A 20786-nucleotide genomic window follows, 5' to 3' on the forward strand; every position below is an offset into this window, starting at 1 on the left:
CTCGGCGGCGACCCTGGACATGGTGGATCAGATCCACCAGGGTGTCATGTATCTGTGTGATGCGGACCTGGACCTGATTCCGTTGGCTGCACGTGTGCACAGCGTGGCGGTGTTGTCTCGCCGCCTGGTTTGGTTGAAATGTTGGTCGGTGGACCAATCTTCACGTAAAACCTTAGCCAATCTGCCTTATGATGGGTCTCGCCTTTTTGGGGAGTCCTTGGATGTGTTGATTAAGGGGATCACCGGGGGTAAGAGCACTCTCTTGCCCCATTTCCCCAAGGCTAAGGGGGCTTCTGGGAAGAAGCATGCGAATTTTCGGCCCCCTCAGGGGTCCTTTCGTGCCTTTCGGCCGCACTACAAGGGCAAACCGTTCAAGGGCCAGGGCTCTCAGAAGAAACCCTGGTCTGGGAAACAGAAGTCCGGCCAATCCGGACCTGTGGCCCATAACAGTTCGGCCTGAAGGGGCGCCCTCACCCAGTTTTGGGGTGGGGGGACGCTTGCTCGGTTTTCTTCAACCCTGGTTGGCCCGTGTGCGGGACAGATGGGTTCTGGAAATCGTTCGATCTGGTTACAAGATCGAGTTTCTCTCTCGGCCGGAGAGCAGATTTTTTCCCTCAAATCTACAACTGTCTCCAGAGCGCCTGCGGGATCTGCACCTGGCGGTGCGGGACCTGAGGGCTCAGGGAGTGGTGGTTCCGGTGCCTCATCGGGACAGATTTCGGGGGTTTTATTCCAATCTGTTCACCGTGCCCAGAAAGGAGGGCAAGGTTTGTCCAATTCTGGACTTGAAAGCTCTGAACCGCTCTGTGCGGGTTCGCAAGTTCCGCATGGAATCCCTGCGCTCGGTGGTGGCTGCCCTGGTTCCGGGGGAATTCATGGCCTCCATCGATTTGAAGGATGCGTATCTTCACATCCCCATATTCGAGGGTCATCAGAGATACCTTCGATTTGCCATTGCGGAGGATCACTACCAGTTCGTGGCGTTGCCCTTTGGGATCGCCTCGGCTCCGCGGGTCTTCACCAAGGTGCTTGCACCGGTTCTGGCATTATTGAGGGCCCAGGGCATTTCTGTCCTGGGGTATCTGGACGACATTCTGATTCGGTCTGCGACCAGTCAGGGTCTGGAGAAGGACCTGTCTGTCACGATGCAAACTCTGCAGGAGTTCGGTTGGACGATAAATGTTCCAAAGTCGACACTGAGTCCGTCGGTTCGTCTTCCCTATCTGGGAATGATACTGGACTCGGTGCAGGCGAAGGTCTTCCTGCCGGAAGACAAACTCAGGACTCTTCAGGAGGAAGTCAGGTCCCTCAGGGACGTTCCGAACTCGTCTCTGCGGACGTGTATGAGATGTCTGGGATTGATGGTCTCAGCTTTCGAGGCGATTCCTTTCGCGCAGTTTCACACGCGGGGTCTCCAGGCGGAGATCTTGTCCAAGTGGGACGGGCGACCTCAATCTCTGGATCTTCAGATCTCGTTGAGTCATCGCACCAGGGAAAACCTTCTGTGGTGGCTTCAGTCCCCGTTGGTGTCCGGGGGCAAGTCGTTTCGTCCGATCTCGTGGACGATAATCACCACGGATGCCAGCCTGTCGGGCTGGGGTGGTGTTCTGGGCGTTCTGTCCGCCCAGGGGACCTGGTCGGAGGGGGAGTCTTCCCTCCCGATCAACATTCTGGAATTGCGTGCGATAAGGCTCTGTCTTCATCGCTGGACGGACCGGCTGCAGGGCTGCCCGGTTCGGGTGCAGACGGACAATGCCACGGCGGTGGCCTACATCAACCACCAAGGGGGCACCAGGAGTGCCCGAGCGGCTCGAGAAGTGGCCGACATTCTGTCTTGGGCCGAGACTCATGTCCCGGCGATAACGGCGGTTCACATTCCGGGAGTGGAGAACTGGCAGGCGGACTATCTGAGTCGCCAGACCCTGGATCAGGGGGAATGGTCTCTCCATCCGGCTGTCTTCCAGATGTTGTGCGCGAAGTGGGGTCTTCCAGATGTGGACCTGTTCGCGTCCCGCCTCAACTACAAGGTGAAGAGGTTCGTGGCAAGGACGCGCGACCCTCGGGCAGACGCGTCGGACGCGTTAGTGGCCCCGTGGCATCAGTACAGGCTGATGTACGCGTTTCCACCGATTCAGTTGCTGTCCCGGTTCCTTCGCAGGTTACACTCGGAACGCAGCACGGTGATTCTTGTGGCACCGGACTGGCCTCGCCGGTCCTGGTACGCAGACCTCGTGAATCTGGCGGTCGACGCCCCCTGGCGTCTGCCTCTTCGGGACGATCTACTGTCTCAAGGACCGATTTACCATCCTGCTTTACAGTCGCTGGCTTTGACGGCCTGGCTGTTGAGACCGAGGTCCTGAAGGAGAAGGGTCTCTCTCCAGAGGTTGTTCATACCTTGATCAACGCGAGGAAGTCTTCCTCGGGAAAGGTTTATTACCGTACTTGGAAGGCCTATTTTGCCTGGTGTGAGTCCAGGGGGTTTTCACCCCGCACGTACCCGGTTTCCCGTGTGCTGTCTTTCCTTCAGACGGGTGTCGATCAGCGTTTGGCGCTGGCTACGATAAAGGGTCAGGTGTCTGCGCTGGCCGTTCTGTTTCAACGTCCCGTGGCTTCCAACTCCTTGGTTGGCACCTTTATTCAGGGTGTGCGGCATCTGGTTCCTCCTAGGAGGGATCCTTTGCCCCCTTGGGACTTGAATCTGGTCCTATCTGTGTTACAACGTGCTCCTTTTGAACAGATCAGGGAGATCTCGTTGTCTATGTTGTCCAAAAAGGTCGCCTTTTTGGTGGCGATCACTTCGGCTCGCAGAGTGTCGGAACTGGCGGCTTTGTCCTGCAAGTCTCCGTACCTGGTTGTTCATTTGGATAAGGTGGTCTTGCGACCTAATCCTTCTTTTCTGCCGAAACGAGTTTCGGAATTCCATCTTAACGAGGATATTGTTTTGCCTTCGTTGTGCACGAAGCCTACACATCCAAAGGAGGTGAGATTGCATTCTCTGGATGTTGTTCGGGCGATTAGGGTTTACCTTAAATCGACTGAGTCTTTTCGAAAGACGGACTCCTTGTTTGTTCTTCCAGAGGGTCCTCGGAAGGGCATGGCGGCTTCCGCCTCTACCATTGCCAAATGGATCAGGCAGACCATTGAACAGGCCTATGCCTTGCAGGGGAAGGTTCCCCCTGTGCCTGTGAAGGCGCACTCTACTAGATCTCTGAGTACGTCTTGGGCCTGTCGTCATGGGGCTTCTGTAGCCCAGGTGTGTAAGGCGGCGACTTGGTCGACCGTACACACTTTCACAAAATTCTACAAAGTAGATGTTCAGGCATCGGCGGATGCTTCCTTTGGCCGCAAGGTTCTTAGTGCGGCTGTTCCCTAGGGTCCCTTGTTGGGGACTCCTGGCTGTTGGGATAAGTTTTGTATCCCCTGGTTTTTTGTCTTTTCCTGGGTTGTTGCTCCTGTTGAGCACTTATTTTTGCTGTTGCCCAGCTGGTTTCCTTCCTTTGGTAAGGTTCCTTTCTTTGATGTGGAGACTGCGTTGCCTTTCGGCGCGGATGCGTTTCCCACCCCTCATGTTTGCACTGCTTTGGGACGTCCCCATATGTGACGAATATGAAGAGGCGGCGACTGTCGGAGGACGTAAGAGAAAACGGAATTTTTGTAAAATCTTACCTGTAAAATTCCTTTCTCTGAGTCCTCCGACAGTCGCCGCCCCCGCCCCTCTTTTGGGGTTTGAATGTATACTCTACTGCTATTCCACTAAAACTGAGATATGGTTGCAGGAAGTTGGAGGGTATTGACTGAGGGGACCACCCCTTGAGGGTGGGATATGTTAAAGCTTTATTGTTAACATATTCTGTTGCCTAGCTACTCCTTCGGAGCAAAGTCTAATACCCCATATGTGACGAATATGAAGAGGCGGCGACTGTCGGAGGACTCAGAGAAAGGAATTTTACAGGTAAGATTTTACAAAAATTCCGTTTTTCCTCCTGGATTCTTTTCCTGTGAGATCTAAAATCAACTGCCAGACTGGGCAACAGGCAGGATAATCTAGATCCAGTGGTCACCCCAGTCTGGCAAGCGAGAGCACGCAGACCTCCGCGCTAGGTCAGCCGCGACATTGCCCCACTGTACAGGGGCTGGCCTGTGAGTTAAATTCCTTGCGAGGTCCCATACGACCGGGTCTCTGCCCAAGTCGCATCATTCCTCCTGGCCGACAGCCCCCCCCCCCTCCCCTCCTGTTTCGATGGAGAGGGGTTCTGTCTGGAGCGGTGCCCTCCTGGTTCCCGGTATAAGTAGCTATCCCCTTCTCCCCCTGGAGGGTTTTGGGGTGGACGTGGGCCCCTCCTTGGGACAATCACAATCGGGTTCTCCTCCTCGCAGGCACCCCCCGCCAAGTCTCCCTTATCCCCCCCCCCACGCTGGGGCTGTTTGGGGGGTCTGGCCACTTTCCTGGGATGGGGGCAGAGCGCTAACTGCCAATGGGGGGAGGGGATACCTGGAGTCCCTTGTGTCCCTGGTGGAGGTGGCCTGCGGGCTAGCAAAAAGCGCCCTCTGCCTTAATCTGATTCGGCCGCTGCGGACGTGGGTCACCCTGCTGGGTCTGCAACCACACGCCTGGAATCCTCCTGATAGTGAGGATGATTCCTCCACGTTTGCAACCACGCACAAAAAGGCACTGGTGGATGCACTGATTGTATCTTTGCGGGAGACCCTGAAGGTGGAGGACGCAGCTGAAGCTGCGACGGAGACGCAGGTACCCTTTGGCACTCACAAACCATCCAAAGCAGCAAAGGTGTTTCCTTTCCCTTCCTATTTTGACAGAATTATTGCTAAAGAGTGGGGATGGCCAAAGCAACCCTGTGGGGTCCCTAAGCGCTTTACTAGGCGTTACCCCTATGAGGAGTCCCTTCTTAAAGAGGTTGTAAACCGAAAAAAAAACATTTTTTTTTCTTTCCATCCTGAAAGAGAAAGACATAATGAGCTAGTATGCATCGCATACTAGCTCATTATCAAATACTTACCTTAGAACGAGGCCGGGCCGCTCGCTTACCTCTATGACGGGCGACATGTCCAGTCACCCATCTTCCGGGATCGCGGCATCCGGCCATCTGATTGGCCGGAGCCGCGGTGACGTCACTCCCGCACACGCGTGCGGGAGCCGACGGTCACGGCACGGGGCTCTGAAGGAACGGCACGATCGGCCGTTCCTTCAGAGGGCATGCGCCAGTGACGTCACTGGCTGCATGAAAGGTAAATATCTCCTAAACGGTACATGTTTAGGAGATATTTACAGTACCTATAGGTAATCCTTATTATAGGCTTACCTATAGGTGAAACTGTCAGAGGAGGGTTTACTTCCTTTTTAAGAAGTGGACTGTTCCACTGGTGGTGGACCCTCCGGTTTCCGGATTAAACAAGGCAACCATGATTCCGGCTAAAGAGTCCCCGGTCTTTAATAATTTGGCTGACTGGAAGGCGGAGGCTATGGCCCGCACTATGTACGTTCTTGCTGGTTCGGGCAAAGAGGCCAGTATTCACCATTTCCCTGATGTCGCAAACTTTTTTTTTCGTCCCTCAGGGTCGACTGACAAGGGCTCGAAGCCTTTCGGGACCTCTTCTGGAGGATCCAAACAAACCTTGTCTGGCAAGCCAAGATCGGGCTTCTCCAGACCCGTGGACATGAAGGTGCGCCCTCACCCATATCGGATTTCCTGGGTGCAAGACAAGTGGGTTCCTAAAGTCATTTGGTCCGGCCACAAGATCGAGTTTTATTCTCGTCCCCCAGCAAGGTTTTTTTTTTCTTCCAACTTGCGCCTGTCCCCAGATTGCTTACAGGGCCTGTTTAGGGCGGTACAAGACCTGTTCCTTCAAGAGGTGATTGTCCTGGTTCCGACCTCGGAACGTTTTCTGGGTTTTTACTCAAACCTGTTCACAGTTCTCAGGAAGGAAGGAAGGCAAAGTGCGTCCAATCCTGGGCCACAAGGTGCTAAACTGCTTTGTGCGGGTACAGAAGTTCAGAATGGAGTCCATTCGAACAGTGGTGGCATCCCTGCGTCAGGGGGATTTCCTCGCCTCTATCGATGGCAAGGATGCCTACCTTCACATTCCAAGGAGTCTCTGATATGGTGGCTTTGTTCTCCGGCGCTTCGGCTGGGCAAATTCTTCCTCCCCTTGTATTGGACAGTGGTCACCACGGATGCCAGCCTGTCCAACAGGGGAGGCATCCTTGGCAAGCATTCTGCTCAGGGGATCTGGATGCTGGAAGAATCCACACTCCCAATCAATGTCTTGGAACTTCGAGCGATCAGACTGTATCTGGATCATTGAACCGATCGTCTTCAGGGTTTTCCAGTGCGCATTCAATCTGACAATGCCACAGCCATGGCTTATGTCAATTACCAAGGGGGCACAAGAAGTGTCCTGGTGGCTTTGGAGGTAGCTGGCATTCTAAGGTGGGCAGAACGGTTTGTACCAGTGGTCCCTTCATCCGGTGGTGTTCGTCTCGGGTGGGGCATCCCCAAGGTGGATCTGTTGGCGTCTCGGCTCAACAAAGGTGCAGAGGTTTGTGGCTCGGTCAAGGGATCCTCTGGCGGACGCCACAGACGCGCTGCTGGCCCCGTTGGCTCAGTATCATCTGATTTACGCCTTCCTCCTCTCAAGCTTCTGCCCAGACTTCTATGCAGGATTGAGGCAGGTTGGATTCCAGTCACCTTAGTGGCTCCGGACTAGCCTCCCCAGGTTTGGTACGCTGATCTGGTGCGGCTAGTCGCTGACGTTCCCTGTTTACAGTCGCTGGCTTTGACGACTTGGCCGTTGAATGCCAGGTGCTGAAGGATAGAGGTTTATCTGAATCAGTGATTCCTACACTGTTGAAATCTACCTCTAGGAAGATCTCACATCGTATGTGGAAGACGTACATTGCGTGGTGTGAGTCTCTTGGGGTTCTTTCTCGCTCCTTCCCGGTGGCTCGGATCTTGACTTTCCTTCAACGGGGGGTTGAACAGAAATTTTCACACTCCCTGGTGCATACCTTTCTTCAGGTTGTCCGACGTTTGGTTCCTCCTATTCGGGCTCCGTTGCAGTCTTGGGATCTCAATATGGTGCTTTCGGCTCTACAGAAGCCTCCCTTTGAAAATATTTGGGAGATTCCCCTGCTTACGCTGTCCCTGAAGGTGAACTTTTTAGTGGCTATCACCTCTGCGTGCAGGCTTTTTGAACTGGCGGCGTTATCCTGTCATTCACCTTACCTGATGATTCACAAGGATAGGGTGGTTCTTCATTCCTGTCCATCGTTCTTTCCAAAGGTTGTCATTTTCATTTGAATGAAGACATTGTGTTGCCTTCCCTGTGTCCCAGGCCTAAACATCTGAAGGAAATTGCCTTGCATACCTTGGATGTGGTCCGGGCAATTATTGTGTACCTGGCAGCTACAGAGTCTTTCAGGAAGTCGGACTCTTTGTGCTCACGGATGGACCTCGAAAAGGTTTGTCGGCTTCCTCTGCGAACATTTCCAGATGGATCAGACAGACGGTGGTTCAGGCCTATTCCATCAGGGATCAGGTTCCTCCTTTCCCTATTATGACTCACTCTACTAGGGCGCTTAATGCCTCCTGGGCCTTCCGTCATCAGGAGTCAGTGGCGCAGGTTTGCAAGGCTGGTCGTCAGTGCACACTTTTTTTTTAAAAAGTTTTATAAAGTGGATGTGTTGGCATCTGCAGATGCTTCTTTTGGCCACAAGGTTTTGCAGGCTGTTTTAAGAGGACCTGGTCCTGTTTGAAGGTGTATTGTTCTTTTCAGGTGAGCTCCAGTTGTTTGGTTGAGCTCCTGTTGCCTGGTTGGCTAATGTTTAGCCTTGGGAATTTTTTTGCTGTTTCCCACCCCTCATGTTTAACACTGATTTGGGACGTCCCAATGGTTATGAATATCAGGAGCTGTGTCCGTCAATGAAGGAAAGAGAAAATGGTATTTTTGACTTACCGTAAAATCCATTTCTCTGATGTTCATTAACGGACACCGTACCCACCCCTCTGTGGAGTTATGATTCTCCTGACAGAGAGAGGGAATATACCAACTTGGACTGCCCATGGTTGTAGCCAGAATTCTTTTCGGTCTAGTGTCTGGCTCCTGTAGGGGGCAGTATAACCCAATGGTTATGAATATCAGGAGCTGTGTCCGTCAATGAACATCAGTGAAATGGATTTTACAGTAAGTCAAAAGTCCCAATTTTCTGTGTGTCCCAGCGGCGACTGACGTTCTTCCAGTGCGGAAAAACACCGGTCACCACACTGTGTGTAAAATGGCCCTGAATGTTCTATAAACCTGACGACGAGGACAGAGTCAGCTAGTCTGGCTCTCAGGACAGCAATGCTAACAACCCTCTGTAAAATCCTATTTATAGGGTGCCTTCCCTATGCATCTATTTTATTAGCATCACCCTCTATAACTAGAATTGTATATGGGAACACATGTCATACCTCTTCCAGCTCTGCCTTCTTGTAAATAGCTTTTGAAATGGATGTCTGAGCTGCTGATATTTCTACATTACAAAGGTTTTTTTTTTTTTATTCTTTGCTTTTGATTCCCTGATTAGCCAGGTTCATTGCACAGGAAGACTTCACCTATATTTTAGTGTTCTTTCCTCTGCTCCATTCCTATAACAGATTTTGAAACTGTAAAGGTGCTGGAGGTGTCGCTGAAGCTTCCTCATCTCTCATACTCTGCATTCTAACCCTCTGCACTGGTCAAAGGGTCAGTCTACCCATCGCTGATATCTTGTTTTGAGTCAATTCTGGCGAGATGAACAATCCACTAGTTTCTTATATCTCCAACAACCCAGAGAGTGCAATTTTTGCCATCTGATTTCCATGTTCTGCCCTCCTGCCTGGGACAGTAAGATGAGTGCCGTGGTCACTCTGCTGATGCAATCTGTGGAAGGCAGCAGCATCCGTACAGAGGAAGGCAGGCATGAAAGCCTTGGTGATGAGGTTTCATTGTCCCTCAGTGATACAAGAATCCAGTGGGTGGTTCATTTCACCAGTATTCAACCATAACTAACACTATTATTGAGTGGACTGACCCTTTAAATCAGCATTGCCATTGCTTGGCAGAGAACAGTCTCCTTTCTATGAACATCAGCCTCCAGGCTGCATGCCTACTTTCATCATCTCTCTTCTTTTTTTTTTTTTTTCTTCTCTTTTTGGTTTTTTATTTTTTTTTATTTTGTCTTTTGGTCGAAATTTCAAGTACTCCTGTGAAATGCCTGTCTATACATTTTTATTATTTCTCTTTATACTCCTGCATGAGTGGATGCAATATAACTTGGACTTGCTTGATAGGCAGGCATCTGCTATATGTTTGACTAGGACAATCACCTCATCGGTTAAAAATAAAAAAAAAATAAAAGCACAATGCTTCTGCCTTGTCCACAGACCCTCACACCCCCCCCTGGCTGCTGAAAGTCATGTTTTCTCTCTTCTTTTGGTTATGTCCGTACCACTGTGTTTGATAATTTGCCCCGTTTGTGTGCGTGTGTCTTACCTGCCTCTCCCCTCAGCTTGGTTTTCAACCCTTTTTTTTTTTTTGTGAGGGGAACCCTGGCAGAGAAAGGGTTAAACCTGCCCATCTGCAGACCATAACCTCATTCTCTTGTCGTTTCCGCTAGGTGAAATCTGCGGCTTTAAGATCCATGACCAGGATGTGCCGTTTGAGGCCGTGGTGGTAGACAAGTCCACCGGAGAGGGAGTTATCCGCTCTACGCAGAAACTGGACTGCGAGCTGCAGAAGGATTACACATTTACCATCCAGGCCTATGACTGCGGGAAAGGACCAGATGGATCCAGTGCCAAAAAGTCTCACAAGTAAGAGCAATGGTGGTAAAGGTGACAGCGTTGTATTTGGGTATAGGGTTACTAACCCGAGGCCTATAAAAGAGGTGGCTGCTAGTCATCCTGGGATTAACACATGATTGCATGTCTTTGACAGCATGGTGACTTGTTATAGCGTGAGCTCCTGTGGTCATTGCTGATGAAGGGCTGACCATACCCTCCATCTGGTGGCAATCTCCATTTTTATTCAGCTGTTATCTGCTGACTGAAATGGGACTGTGCCTTTAATGCAAATAAAGTATTATTGCTACCATTGACACAAATGATGAGACACCATTCCTTCCACTGACACCAACAGTGGGGCATCATTCCTCCAACTGACAACAATGGGGCTCTATTGCTCCCAGTGGCACCAATGATGGGGCACTATTCCTCCCACTGACACCAAGGATGGGCCACCATTCCTCCCACTGACACCAAGGATGGGGCCACCATTCCTCCCACTGACACCAAGGATGGGGCCACCATTCCTCCCACTGACACAAAGGATGGGGCCACCATTCCTCCCACTGACACCAAGGATGGGGCCACCATTCCTCCCACTGACACCAAGGATGGGGCCACCATTCCTCCCACTGACACCAAGGATGGGGCCACCATTCCTCCCACTGACACCAAGGATGGGCCACCATTCCTCCCACTGACACCAAGGATGGGCCACCATTCCTCCCACTGACACCAAGGACTGACACCAAGGATGGGCCACCATTCCTCGCACTGACACCAAGGATGGGCCACCATTCCTCGCACTGACACCAAGGATGGGGCCACCATTCCTCGCACTGACACCAAGGATGGGGCCACCATTCCTCGCACTGACACCAAGGATGGGCCACCATTCCTCGCACTGACACCAAGGATGGGCCACCATTCCTCGCACTGACACCAAGGATGGGCCACCATTCCTCGCACTGACACCAAGGATGGGCCACCATTCCTCGCACTGACACCAAGGATGGGCCACCATTCCTCGCACTGACACCAAGGATGGGCCACCATTCCTCGCACTGACACCAAGGATGGGCCACCATTCCTCGCACTGACACCAAGGATGGGCCACCATTCCTCGCACTGACACCAAGGATGGGCCACCATTCCTCGCACTGACACCAAGGATGGGCCACCATTCCTCGCACTGACACCAAGGATGGGCCACCATTCCTCGCACTGACACCAAGGATGGGCCACCATTCCTCCCTCCCACTGACACCAAGGATGGGCCACCATTCCTCCCTCCCACTGACACCAAGGATGGGCCACCATTCCTCCCTCCCACTGACACCAAGGATGGGCCACCATTCCTCCCTCCCACTGACACCAAGGATGGGCCACCATTCCTCCCTCCCACTGACACCAAGGATGGGCCACCATTCCTCCCTCCCACTGACACCAAGGATGGGCCACCATTCCTCCCTCCCACTGACACCAAGGATGGGCCACCATTCCTCCCTCCCACTGACACCAAGGATGGGCCACCATTCCTCCCTCCCACTGACACCAAGGATGGGCCACCATTCCTCCCTCCCACTGACACCAAGGATGGGCCACCATTCCTCCCTCCCACTGACACCAAGGATGGGCCACCATTCCTCCCTCCCACTGACACCAAGGATGGGCCACCATTCCTCCCTCCCACTGACACCAAGGATGGGCCACCATTCCTCCCTCCCACTGACACCAAGGATGGGCCACCATTCCTCCCTCCCACTGACACCAAGGATGGGCCACCATTCCTCCCTCCCACTGACACCAAGGATGGGCCACCATTCCTCCCTCCCACTGACACCAAGGATGGGCCACCATTCCTCCCTCCCACTGACACCAAGGACGGGCCACCATTCCTCCCTCCCACTGACACCAAGGACGGGCCACCATTCCTCCCTCCCACTGACACCAAGGACGGGCCACTATTTTTTTCCTCCCACTAACTACTAAGCCTGAGGCATTGTTACACTGGCCACAGTTCGGCTCCTGTGAAGTCTAATGGACAGTAAACTGGCCCTTTGTTTAGAAGGTTTGGGTACCTCAGGCCTAAAGAAAAGCACTTTTCCCCACCCCATTATGAAATATAAAACATTGAGGTCCGCAATCCCTCTTTCCCAGCCAGTTTTCTGCATGTTGCTCAAGGTGTCAGAGGCACTGAGGGAAACTAGAAAGTAATCTTTTTATATAACCTGAAATTGCAGAGTTTTTCCCATTGGGACTTTAGATGAAGCGCCCCACGACCAGTAATAAAAACATAATGCAAGTTTATTGAATTAATGCCAGTAATGAAACTGGGAAGGAGGTGTCCTATTGCCGAACAGTTGGCCGAAGTGTACAAATCCATTACATTGGTACATACATATCAAATAGTACATCTGTCATAGCATCTGTAGCAAACTGACGCATTTCGTGAGTTCAGTCTCACTCTTCAGGGGTAGATGCATAGACATAATTTATAAAGTAAATTTATTTAAAAATATAACATAGTAATAAACATGGAAATGTATCAGGTAGATTGGAATGTAGGAATCAGACTAAGGGATCCATACTCACAAAAATGCCGGATGCTGCATGCCAAAGTCACATCCGCAGCTACCGTAGACGTCTGATTTGGGAGCTGTGGGTAAAGGTTTTATATAACCTGTGAATGTGTACATCTCCATAGTATATTTTATAGGGGATCCACTCTCACCCAAGGAAGGTGTAGGGGCAGGGGTATAGCTTTCTTCTGGCTGGTGCTCGCATCCCTTTTTTCTCAGTTTTAGGTGATTTATATAGTAAAATCTTTCATGCATGTGTCCCCATCCTATTTGACCTTCTTTCTGATATCGGCTGCTTTTCTTAATCTTTCTATGCCCATTACATCTGATACCTGCAGCTAATTTCCAGCACAGATCCAGTCATTCCTCATTAAAGATTAAAAGGCCACTTTAGTGTGTATAAATAAATAAGTGTTTTATGTGACGCACGCAGTAATTTATGTACATATTTTGCTGTAGGTTTGTAATAACATTTGTGCCTCTTTTGAAGTGTTGTCTTCAATCACCCATATGGATATCGCATATACCTTTATTGTATTCCACAACATTTATGGGTGCCAGCAAGTCTGACTGATTATAAGGAAACATGAATTAACAAGAAAAAAAAAAACTCTTACACTTTGGCAACCAACCTTATAATTTAGCCTGTCCTGGCATAAGGGTTGTGTTTAAGATTCGTACTATGCCAGGTACCATATCTAATAGGGATGCACCAATATATCGGCTGCTGAAAATTATCGCCTGGAATAAGGGTTATTGGTGTTTTGCCAATAGGAAAAAAAAAAAAAAAGGTGCTGATAATGGCATGCTGAGTCTCATTGACCTTGATGCAAAATCGTGTCCCATTATCTTTAAAGTGCCCCCCCCCCCCATTGCCTTTGATGCAAAAATGCCCCCTGTTCACTTTGATGCAAAAATGCCCCCTGTTCACTTTGATGCAAAAACGCCCCCTGTTCACTTTGAGGCAAAAACGCCCCCTGTTCACTTTGAGGCAAAAACGCCCCCTATTGACTTTGAGGCAAAAACGCCCCCTATTGACTTTGAGGCAAAAACGCCCCCTATTGACTTTGAGGCAAAAACGCCCCCTATTGACTTTGAGGCAAAAACGCCCCCTATTGACTTTGAGGCAAAAACGCCCCCTATTGACTTTGAGGCAAAAACGCCCCCTATTGACTTTGAGGCAAAAACGCCCCCTATTGACTTTGAGGCAAAAACGCCCCCTATTGACTTTGAGGCAAAAACGCCCCCTATTGACTTTGAGGCAAAAACGCCCCCTATTGACTTTGAGGCAAAAACGCCCCCTATTGACTTTGAGGCAAAAACGCCCCCTATTGACTTTGAGGCAAAAACGCCCCCTATTGACTTTGAGGCAAAAACGCCCCCTATTGACTTTGAGGCAAAAACGCCCCCTATTGACTTTAAGGCAAAAATGCCAGCCACATTAATTAACCACTTTACCACCGGAGGATTTTGCTGTCTTACGTCTGGGCCACTTTTTGCGATTCGGCACTGTGCGAATTTAACTGACAATTGCGCGTCCGTGCGACGCCGTACCCAAACTAAATTTACGTCCTTTTTTTCCCCACAAACAGCTTTCTTTTGGTGGTATTTGATCACCTGTTCGATTTTTACTTTTTGCGCTATAGACAAAAAAAGAGCGTAAATTTTGAAAAAATAACAACATTTTTCACATTTTTTTTATATGAAATCCCCCAAAATGTAAAAATCAAATTTTTTTCATCATTTTAGGCCAATTTGTTTTCTGCTACATATTTTTGGTAAAAAAAAAATCGCAATAAGCGTATTTTGATTGGTTTGCACAAAAGTTATTGCGGGAAAGATTTCTGGCTTTTGGTGTTTTTTTTTTTTTTTTTGAGTAATGGCGGCGATCTGTGATTTTTTTTTTTTTTTTTTTTTTTTTGCTGGACTGCGACATTGCGGCGGACAGATCGGACCCTTGACTGATATTTTTTACACTTTTGGGGGTACCAGTGACATTACTACAGTAATCAGTGCTATACATATGCACTGTTACTGTAGAAATGACACTGGCAGGGAAGGGGTTAATTTTTATTGGAGCGGGAGGGGTTAATGTATGCCTGGTGCTTACTGACGTGTGTGGGGGGAGGGGACTGAGTGACACAGGGACAGATCGCAGGTTCAGCTATGCTGAACCCTGCAATCTGACCCTGCCTGTCACTTAGGAGATCCGCCCGCTTTGTTTACACAAGCAGGCGGATCTTCACACTCGATTCCCAGACGATCGGGGAAGAGCGGTGGTGATCACTGCCGCTCCTCCCCTGGCCCGACTCCCGCTGTGACTGAATACAGCGGGAACGCACCGCCGAGAGAGGGGAATGTCTGGTGACGTAGGTCTACGTCGTCAGACGATAACGAACCACTTTGCCGTAGTACAGTCAACGTGACTGGTCGGCAAGTGGTTAAATGTAAACATTTAAAAAAAAAAAAACATTTTGGTTTTAGTTTTCAGCCAAATGCATCCTGAATTTTCTGTTTCGGCACTGGAATTTTCATTTTGGTGCACCGCTAATATCTAGTTCACTGCCTCATTCATGAGCTTTCTGAAATGTTCTGTAAGCAGATTCGGGCTCTGAGATCAGGTTAGGCAAGTAAAGGGAACTTCTGACCGCAGTGGGCACAGCATAAAAGTCAGTGAGCCCTCTGCACGGTAACGTGCTTTGCAGTGTGGGGACAGCAGGCTTTCCAAAGCACTGGAAATGATCTTCTAAACTAGATTCTTGTATAGCGGGTGGCAGGTTTCTCGGGCACAGGAGCAGTTTCGGTGAGAAAGGTGTATGCAGTCATCTGGAGATGCCAGCTGTCAAACATAACATATTTTAAACTCTCGTGACAGGATCACTCAAAGGGAGTCTTGATTTTTCAAACGAATGAGCTTTTGTACACTTGGCTTGGTACGTCTGGGTATTGCAGAGGTGGCAGAGTTGTTGTGCCGTCCCAGCAGGACTCCTATTCTCCCCAGCATTTTCTTTCCACTTATTAGACCCCAGTTGCGAGTGTGCAGGTTTTCTCATTCATCATGCATTATTGCCTTGTTGCAGGGCGACTGTACACATCCAAGTGAATGACGTGAACGAGTATGCTCCAGTCTTCAAGGAAAAATCGTACAAAGCCACGGTCATCGAAGGAAAGAAGTATGACAGCATCCTTAAAGTGGAGGCTGTGGACGCAGACTGCTCTCCTCAGTTCAGCCAGATCTGCAGCTACGAGATAGTGACTCCTGATGTACCATTCACCATTGACAAAGATGGTAAGTTCACCGTCATTGGTGTCTTTCTTTTTCCCCAGATAGAATGGGAAAGGTACTTACTGTGAAATTCTAGTCCTACTCTTAAAGGCTTCACTGCTGGGTTCCCTTACCATCGCTGGACTCCAGGACAGGTAAGTGTCCTAATATCAAAAGTCAGCAGCTACAGTCTGTGTACAGTATGTGTAGCTGCTGACTTTTAATTTTTGGAGGGGGAGGCTGGAACACCACTTTAACTAAACCTGAACCTACTCCGACCCCCAGTCTAAGACTAAAAGAAAAGATGCCTATACTTCGCTATTCTGAAACCGCTCCTGTCCGGTCACATGACTGGCTTCCAGCGCCACCTTCAGTGTAGAGGAGGGATAGCTGACAACGGCTACTCCATAGTAAGCCTATAGGTGATGTCACCACCCAGGCTCTGCAGCCGTTGTCTCTGCCTCTCCTCTACACTGAAGCCAGCGCTGGAAGCCTGTCATGTGACCGGACAGGAGCGGCTTCAGAATAGAGGAGTATAGACATGTATCCCTTACAGTCCAATTTCTTCCTCATGATCACTTCCTTCTGTTTGAAAGACTGAACTTGACAAAGCAAACCTGCCTTCTGTTCCTTGTTTACAGTCACAGTCCATTGTGACAGAAGGTGTCATACCGTTCTGTGTTTGTCAGGTTCTGATGGTAAATACCAAGTGATGCATGTGATTCTGCATGAGGTGATGTTGGGAGTTTCTTACAATTGAATTTAATAAGTTGCTGTAAAAAAGTCAACAGCAGATGTTGGGAAAAAGAGTCGTAGAACATTTTGAATTTAAGTTTTCTGCCTTTTTACAGCCTGCTCAGCATTGCAATCATATGGAGATGTGTGCTGGGTAGAAGCGTGTAGCAAGAATTCAGCTTTAGTTTCCTCATGTTATAATAGAGTATTCGCCATTAAATGAACACTTAAAGAGGTTGTAAACCTGAAAAAAAAAATTCTCTTCTTTTTGCAACCTGTAAGAGAAACACATAATGAGCTAGTATGCACAGCATACTAGCTCATTATGAAATACTTACCTTAGAACGAGCCCCCGCCGTGCCATCCGCTTACCTGTATGACGGGCGACATGTCCAGTCGCCCGTCTTCCGGGATGGCGGCATCCGGCCATCTGATCGGCCGGAGCCGCGGTGACGTCACTCCCGTGCACGCGCGCGGGAGCCGACGGTCACGGCATGGGTCTCGGAAGGAACGGCACCAGCGGCCGTTCCTTCACAGCGCATGTGCCAGTGACGTCACTGGCTGCATGTAAGGTAAATATCTCCTAAACGGTACATGTTTAGGAGATATTTACAGTACATATAGGTAAGCCTTATCATAGGCTTACTTATAGGTACAAGTGTCAAGAGGAGGGTTTACTTCCTCTTTAAGATCAGCTATGCAAGTTGTTGCGCAAGCTGTTTGCACTATATAAATCCTGTCTGTGTCACCTGGTTGTTAGAGGAAATGTCTCCAATGGTGACACAGCCAGTTAAAGCCTGGCAGAGGTTCTAACCTTTCTACACTTTAGATTTGGCTAGAAGACCGTTAACCTATCAGCAGTTCAAATGGTTAATGCATTAGGGTGAAAAACCTTCTGTTCTGCAGCCCCCCCCCCCCCCCCCAGCCTGATTCGATCCAGCTGCTGTCTCTCTCATTGGACACATTGATAGCACGAGTCCCGCTGTCTGTGGTGAATGGACGCTGTAGCGGGTCTCTAAAAGCGGCTTTCTGTGGGGGCACCCGATGAAGAGGAGGGGCTTGAAGCGCTGGGGGGGGGGACCCCAGAAGTATTCTGTGCATTTGTTAATATGGGGGGGGGGGTGCAGGCATTGTATTGTGAGGCACTTTGAGCTGATGTAAATGCTGGAAATATGAACACCTGGCATATTTGTCCAGGTTAAAAGTATGACAAGCTTGTGTTCCTTTTGAACAATGGCCGTAGTTAGGACCGTCCTGACAGATATTCTGGGATGTTCATGTTGCAGTGACTCCTGTAGTCTTGCAGCCCTGAGTCCTGGATTCATTTCCAACAGGAGATACTTCTTACAGGCACACCTTGTATGTTCCTCTTGAGCTTTATGACTTTTTACTTGTTAATTTCCATCCAGATTGTGTGTAAAGGAACATCAGACTGTAAGCTCCTTTGGTAACTGAAGTTGATGGTAGTATGTGTTTTTTTTTTTTAAGTAAAGGATTTATAATGTAACTATAAAGCAAACACCCTTCCCCGCACCACAAACATCATAATAGTGTATTATATGTGCCATGTAAGCCTTTCACACACTAAGCTCCTCTATGCAGAACCTTCCAGCTCCATGTGGTGTGTCAGTGCAGCTCTGCAAATCTTTTGTCTGTTTGCTATGACCTTTGTGACGGGATCGCCCTGTAATGTAAATCCCGACCTGTATTGTGAAAAAGGGAACATATGTCTATAGTAATAATTATCCCATGTTCTTATGAAGTTTACAGAAGATCTCTGCTGCACTGTTTGCTTCTACATTGACTTCTTGATGTAGATTCAGAAAACCCCTTTCTCTGGGAATGCAGACATTGCCAATAATGTATGTGGGGTTCTGATGAATCCGAACCTGCATGTTATAATTGACACTGGCTGAGGGAGTCAGGGATAGCATGGCCTCCAGTAACTTTAAAGGATAAGTTAAGCCATAGTTTGTTTGGCTGTACTTCTCCTATGAATCACAGAAGTGCGGTTCATTCTGCACTCCCGTGACCTGTTTTCAGCAGACTGCGGGCTGAAGTCCGCTGTCTGCTTACATCATAGAGCCGGGCCTAGCTTGGGCAAGATAGCGACGATGGAGTCATGATCCGCCCACATGTCTGGACCAGAGCCCTGCTCATCTGAGCTGGCCACTCCCACAACCCAGCGCTCCAGTTAGGAGGAGATGAGGGCAGAGCAGAGAGCCGTTGCCAGTCAGCAGCTCTCTGCTTGGTGAGCTTTGAAATTCTAGTGATCTGCGGTGTTAGATCACTTGGTTCTCAGTCTAAAGGGCCATACACACTATAAGATTTTCTGAAGACTTTCCTTCAGATTTACCTTTTCTATGTAGTGCAAGGGTTGCCAGATTGCATACAAATTGAAAGTGTTTAGGTTTGACCTCATATTATATGGTTTTGGTAAATCTAAAGGAAAAAGTCTTCAGAAAATCTTATAGTGTGTATGGCCCATTAGAGGCATTCGGGTATAGATGCAGCATTGAACCAATGCTGCATCCAGCTAGGTTAGTATGAATCTGGAAAAAAAAGTTAACCCTATACTTTTAAGGGAGGGCAGGCATATAGATCAAGTCATTTTAGTTTTCTAGTTAAAGAAGACCTTCAGTCACATTTTTTTCTATCAAGCAATCAGATCCCTTCCTCCCTACCTTTGGAACAAATGGCTTTTTTTGGGGGGGGAAACAAAAACCTTTACCATATTTTCTTCCCTTTCCCTATTCCTCGCCTAGGCAAGGATGATTCTTGCTGGCTCTGAGCCTCACTCCTCCTCCTTGAATGTAGTCTCCTGGGATTTATGATGTTTGTCCCAGGAGGCTACATGACTAGTCTACCCAGCTGTCCATGCCTCACACATTCACAAGTAGGGGACCGGCTATGAGTCATCAGGAAGTCACAGGCTGCTCCCATATTCGAGGAGCTGTGGGGGATCCGAAGGACCTGTAAATACTTAAGGCTGTAGGAAGATGGCAAAACAAAAACTTTTTTCCTGCACTTTTAAAAAAATTTATTTGGAACTGTCGTGCATATAAACATGAGTCCACCTGATATTCACAGAGAACACTAAGTGCCGGTTCACACTACGTCGCTCCGACTTTGGGGGCGACCTGTGAAGTCGCGTGCAGCGAGACTTGCACGGACTTCATAAAATTAATGTCTATGCAAGGCTCTCCAGGTCGTCCCGAAGTAGTACAGGACCCTTTTTCTAAGTTGGAGCGACTTGTGTCGCTCCTATTAGAACCGTTCCTGTACTACTAAATGGACCGCGACGGTGCGCGACTTGCCAGACTGGCCAAGTCGCCTGACAAGTCATATTAGTGTGAACCGGCACTAAATGTGCTGCACCAATGTGAATATTGTGCATATCATGTATGTAAACCTAAAAGTCCACTTATTAGTCACAGAGTTCACCTGAACACAATGAAGTGCACCCCCCACACCAGGGAGCCAACCTCTACCAGAGGTCATTTACCAAAATGGCTTACCAGAACAACATGACCCACTAAATCATTGAAAGTTCATGTTAGTCGTGTTGGTATAAAAATCCACCTCAATGGCACACCTATCATCAGTTGGTTGTAGACTGAGCCCAGAATCAATTTAAGATATTTAGTTGCATGGACATGAAGCCCAAAAATCCTCACTCAAAACACCTGGTAATCTGATCTCACCCCAAGAAAAACTGAGGAGGAGACCCATGCTCCGCATAGTGTAAAACTGTCAAAGACTATTTATTAGAAATCAAAATTGCACTCTCATGAATAAACAGTAAAAACAACGCTGTGCATACAGTATCTCACAAAAGTGAGTACACCCCTCACATTTTGTAAATATTTTATATCTTTTCATTTGACAACACTGAAGAAATTACACTTTGCTACAATGGAAAATAGTGAGTGTACAGCTTGTATAACAGTGTAAATTTGCTGTCCCCTCAAAATAACTCAACACACAGCCATTAATGTCTAAACCGCTGGCAACAAAAGTGAGTACACCCCTAAGTGACAATGTCCCAATTGAGCCCAAAGTGTCAATATTTTGTGTGGCCACCATTATTTTCCAGCACTGCCTTAACCCTCGTGGGCATAGAGTTCATCAGAGCTTCACAGGTTGCCACTGGAGACCTCTTCCACTCCTCCATGACGACATCACAGAGCTGGTGGATGTTAGAGACCTTGCGCTCCTCCACCTTCTGTTTGAGGATGCCCCACAGATGCTCAATAGGGTTTAGGTCTGGAGACATGCTTGGACAGTCCATCACCTTTACCCTCAACTTCTTTAGCAAGGCCGTGGTAGTCTTGGAGGTGTGTTTGGGGTCGTTATCATGTTGGAATACTGCCCTGTGGC

General features: G+C 49.0%; 1 protein-coding gene across 4 annotated transcripts in view; it reads left to right on the top strand.

Moving 5' to 3' along the window:
• CLSTN1 (calsyntenin 1) overlaps window positions 1-20786 on the top strand; it is a 191454-nt gene that overhangs the window by 96090 nt on the left and 74578 nt on the right. For all 4 annotated transcript variants that reach the window (XM_082274509.1, XM_082274511.1, XM_082274510.1 and 1 more), the window contains 2 exons: window positions 9659-9854; window positions 15487-15695. In XM_082274509.1, the coding sequence (XP_082130635.1) occupies window positions 9659-9854; window positions 15487-15695 (405 nt within the window). The remainder of the gene's footprint in view (window positions 1-9658; window positions 9855-15486; window positions 15696-20786) is intronic.

This window comes from Pelophylax lessonae (genome assembly GCF_965119305.1).
Source record: "Pelophylax lessonae genome assembly, chromosome: 12".
NCBI classification, from domain to species: Eukaryota; Metazoa; Chordata; class Amphibia; order Anura; family Ranidae; genus Pelophylax; species Pelophylax lessonae.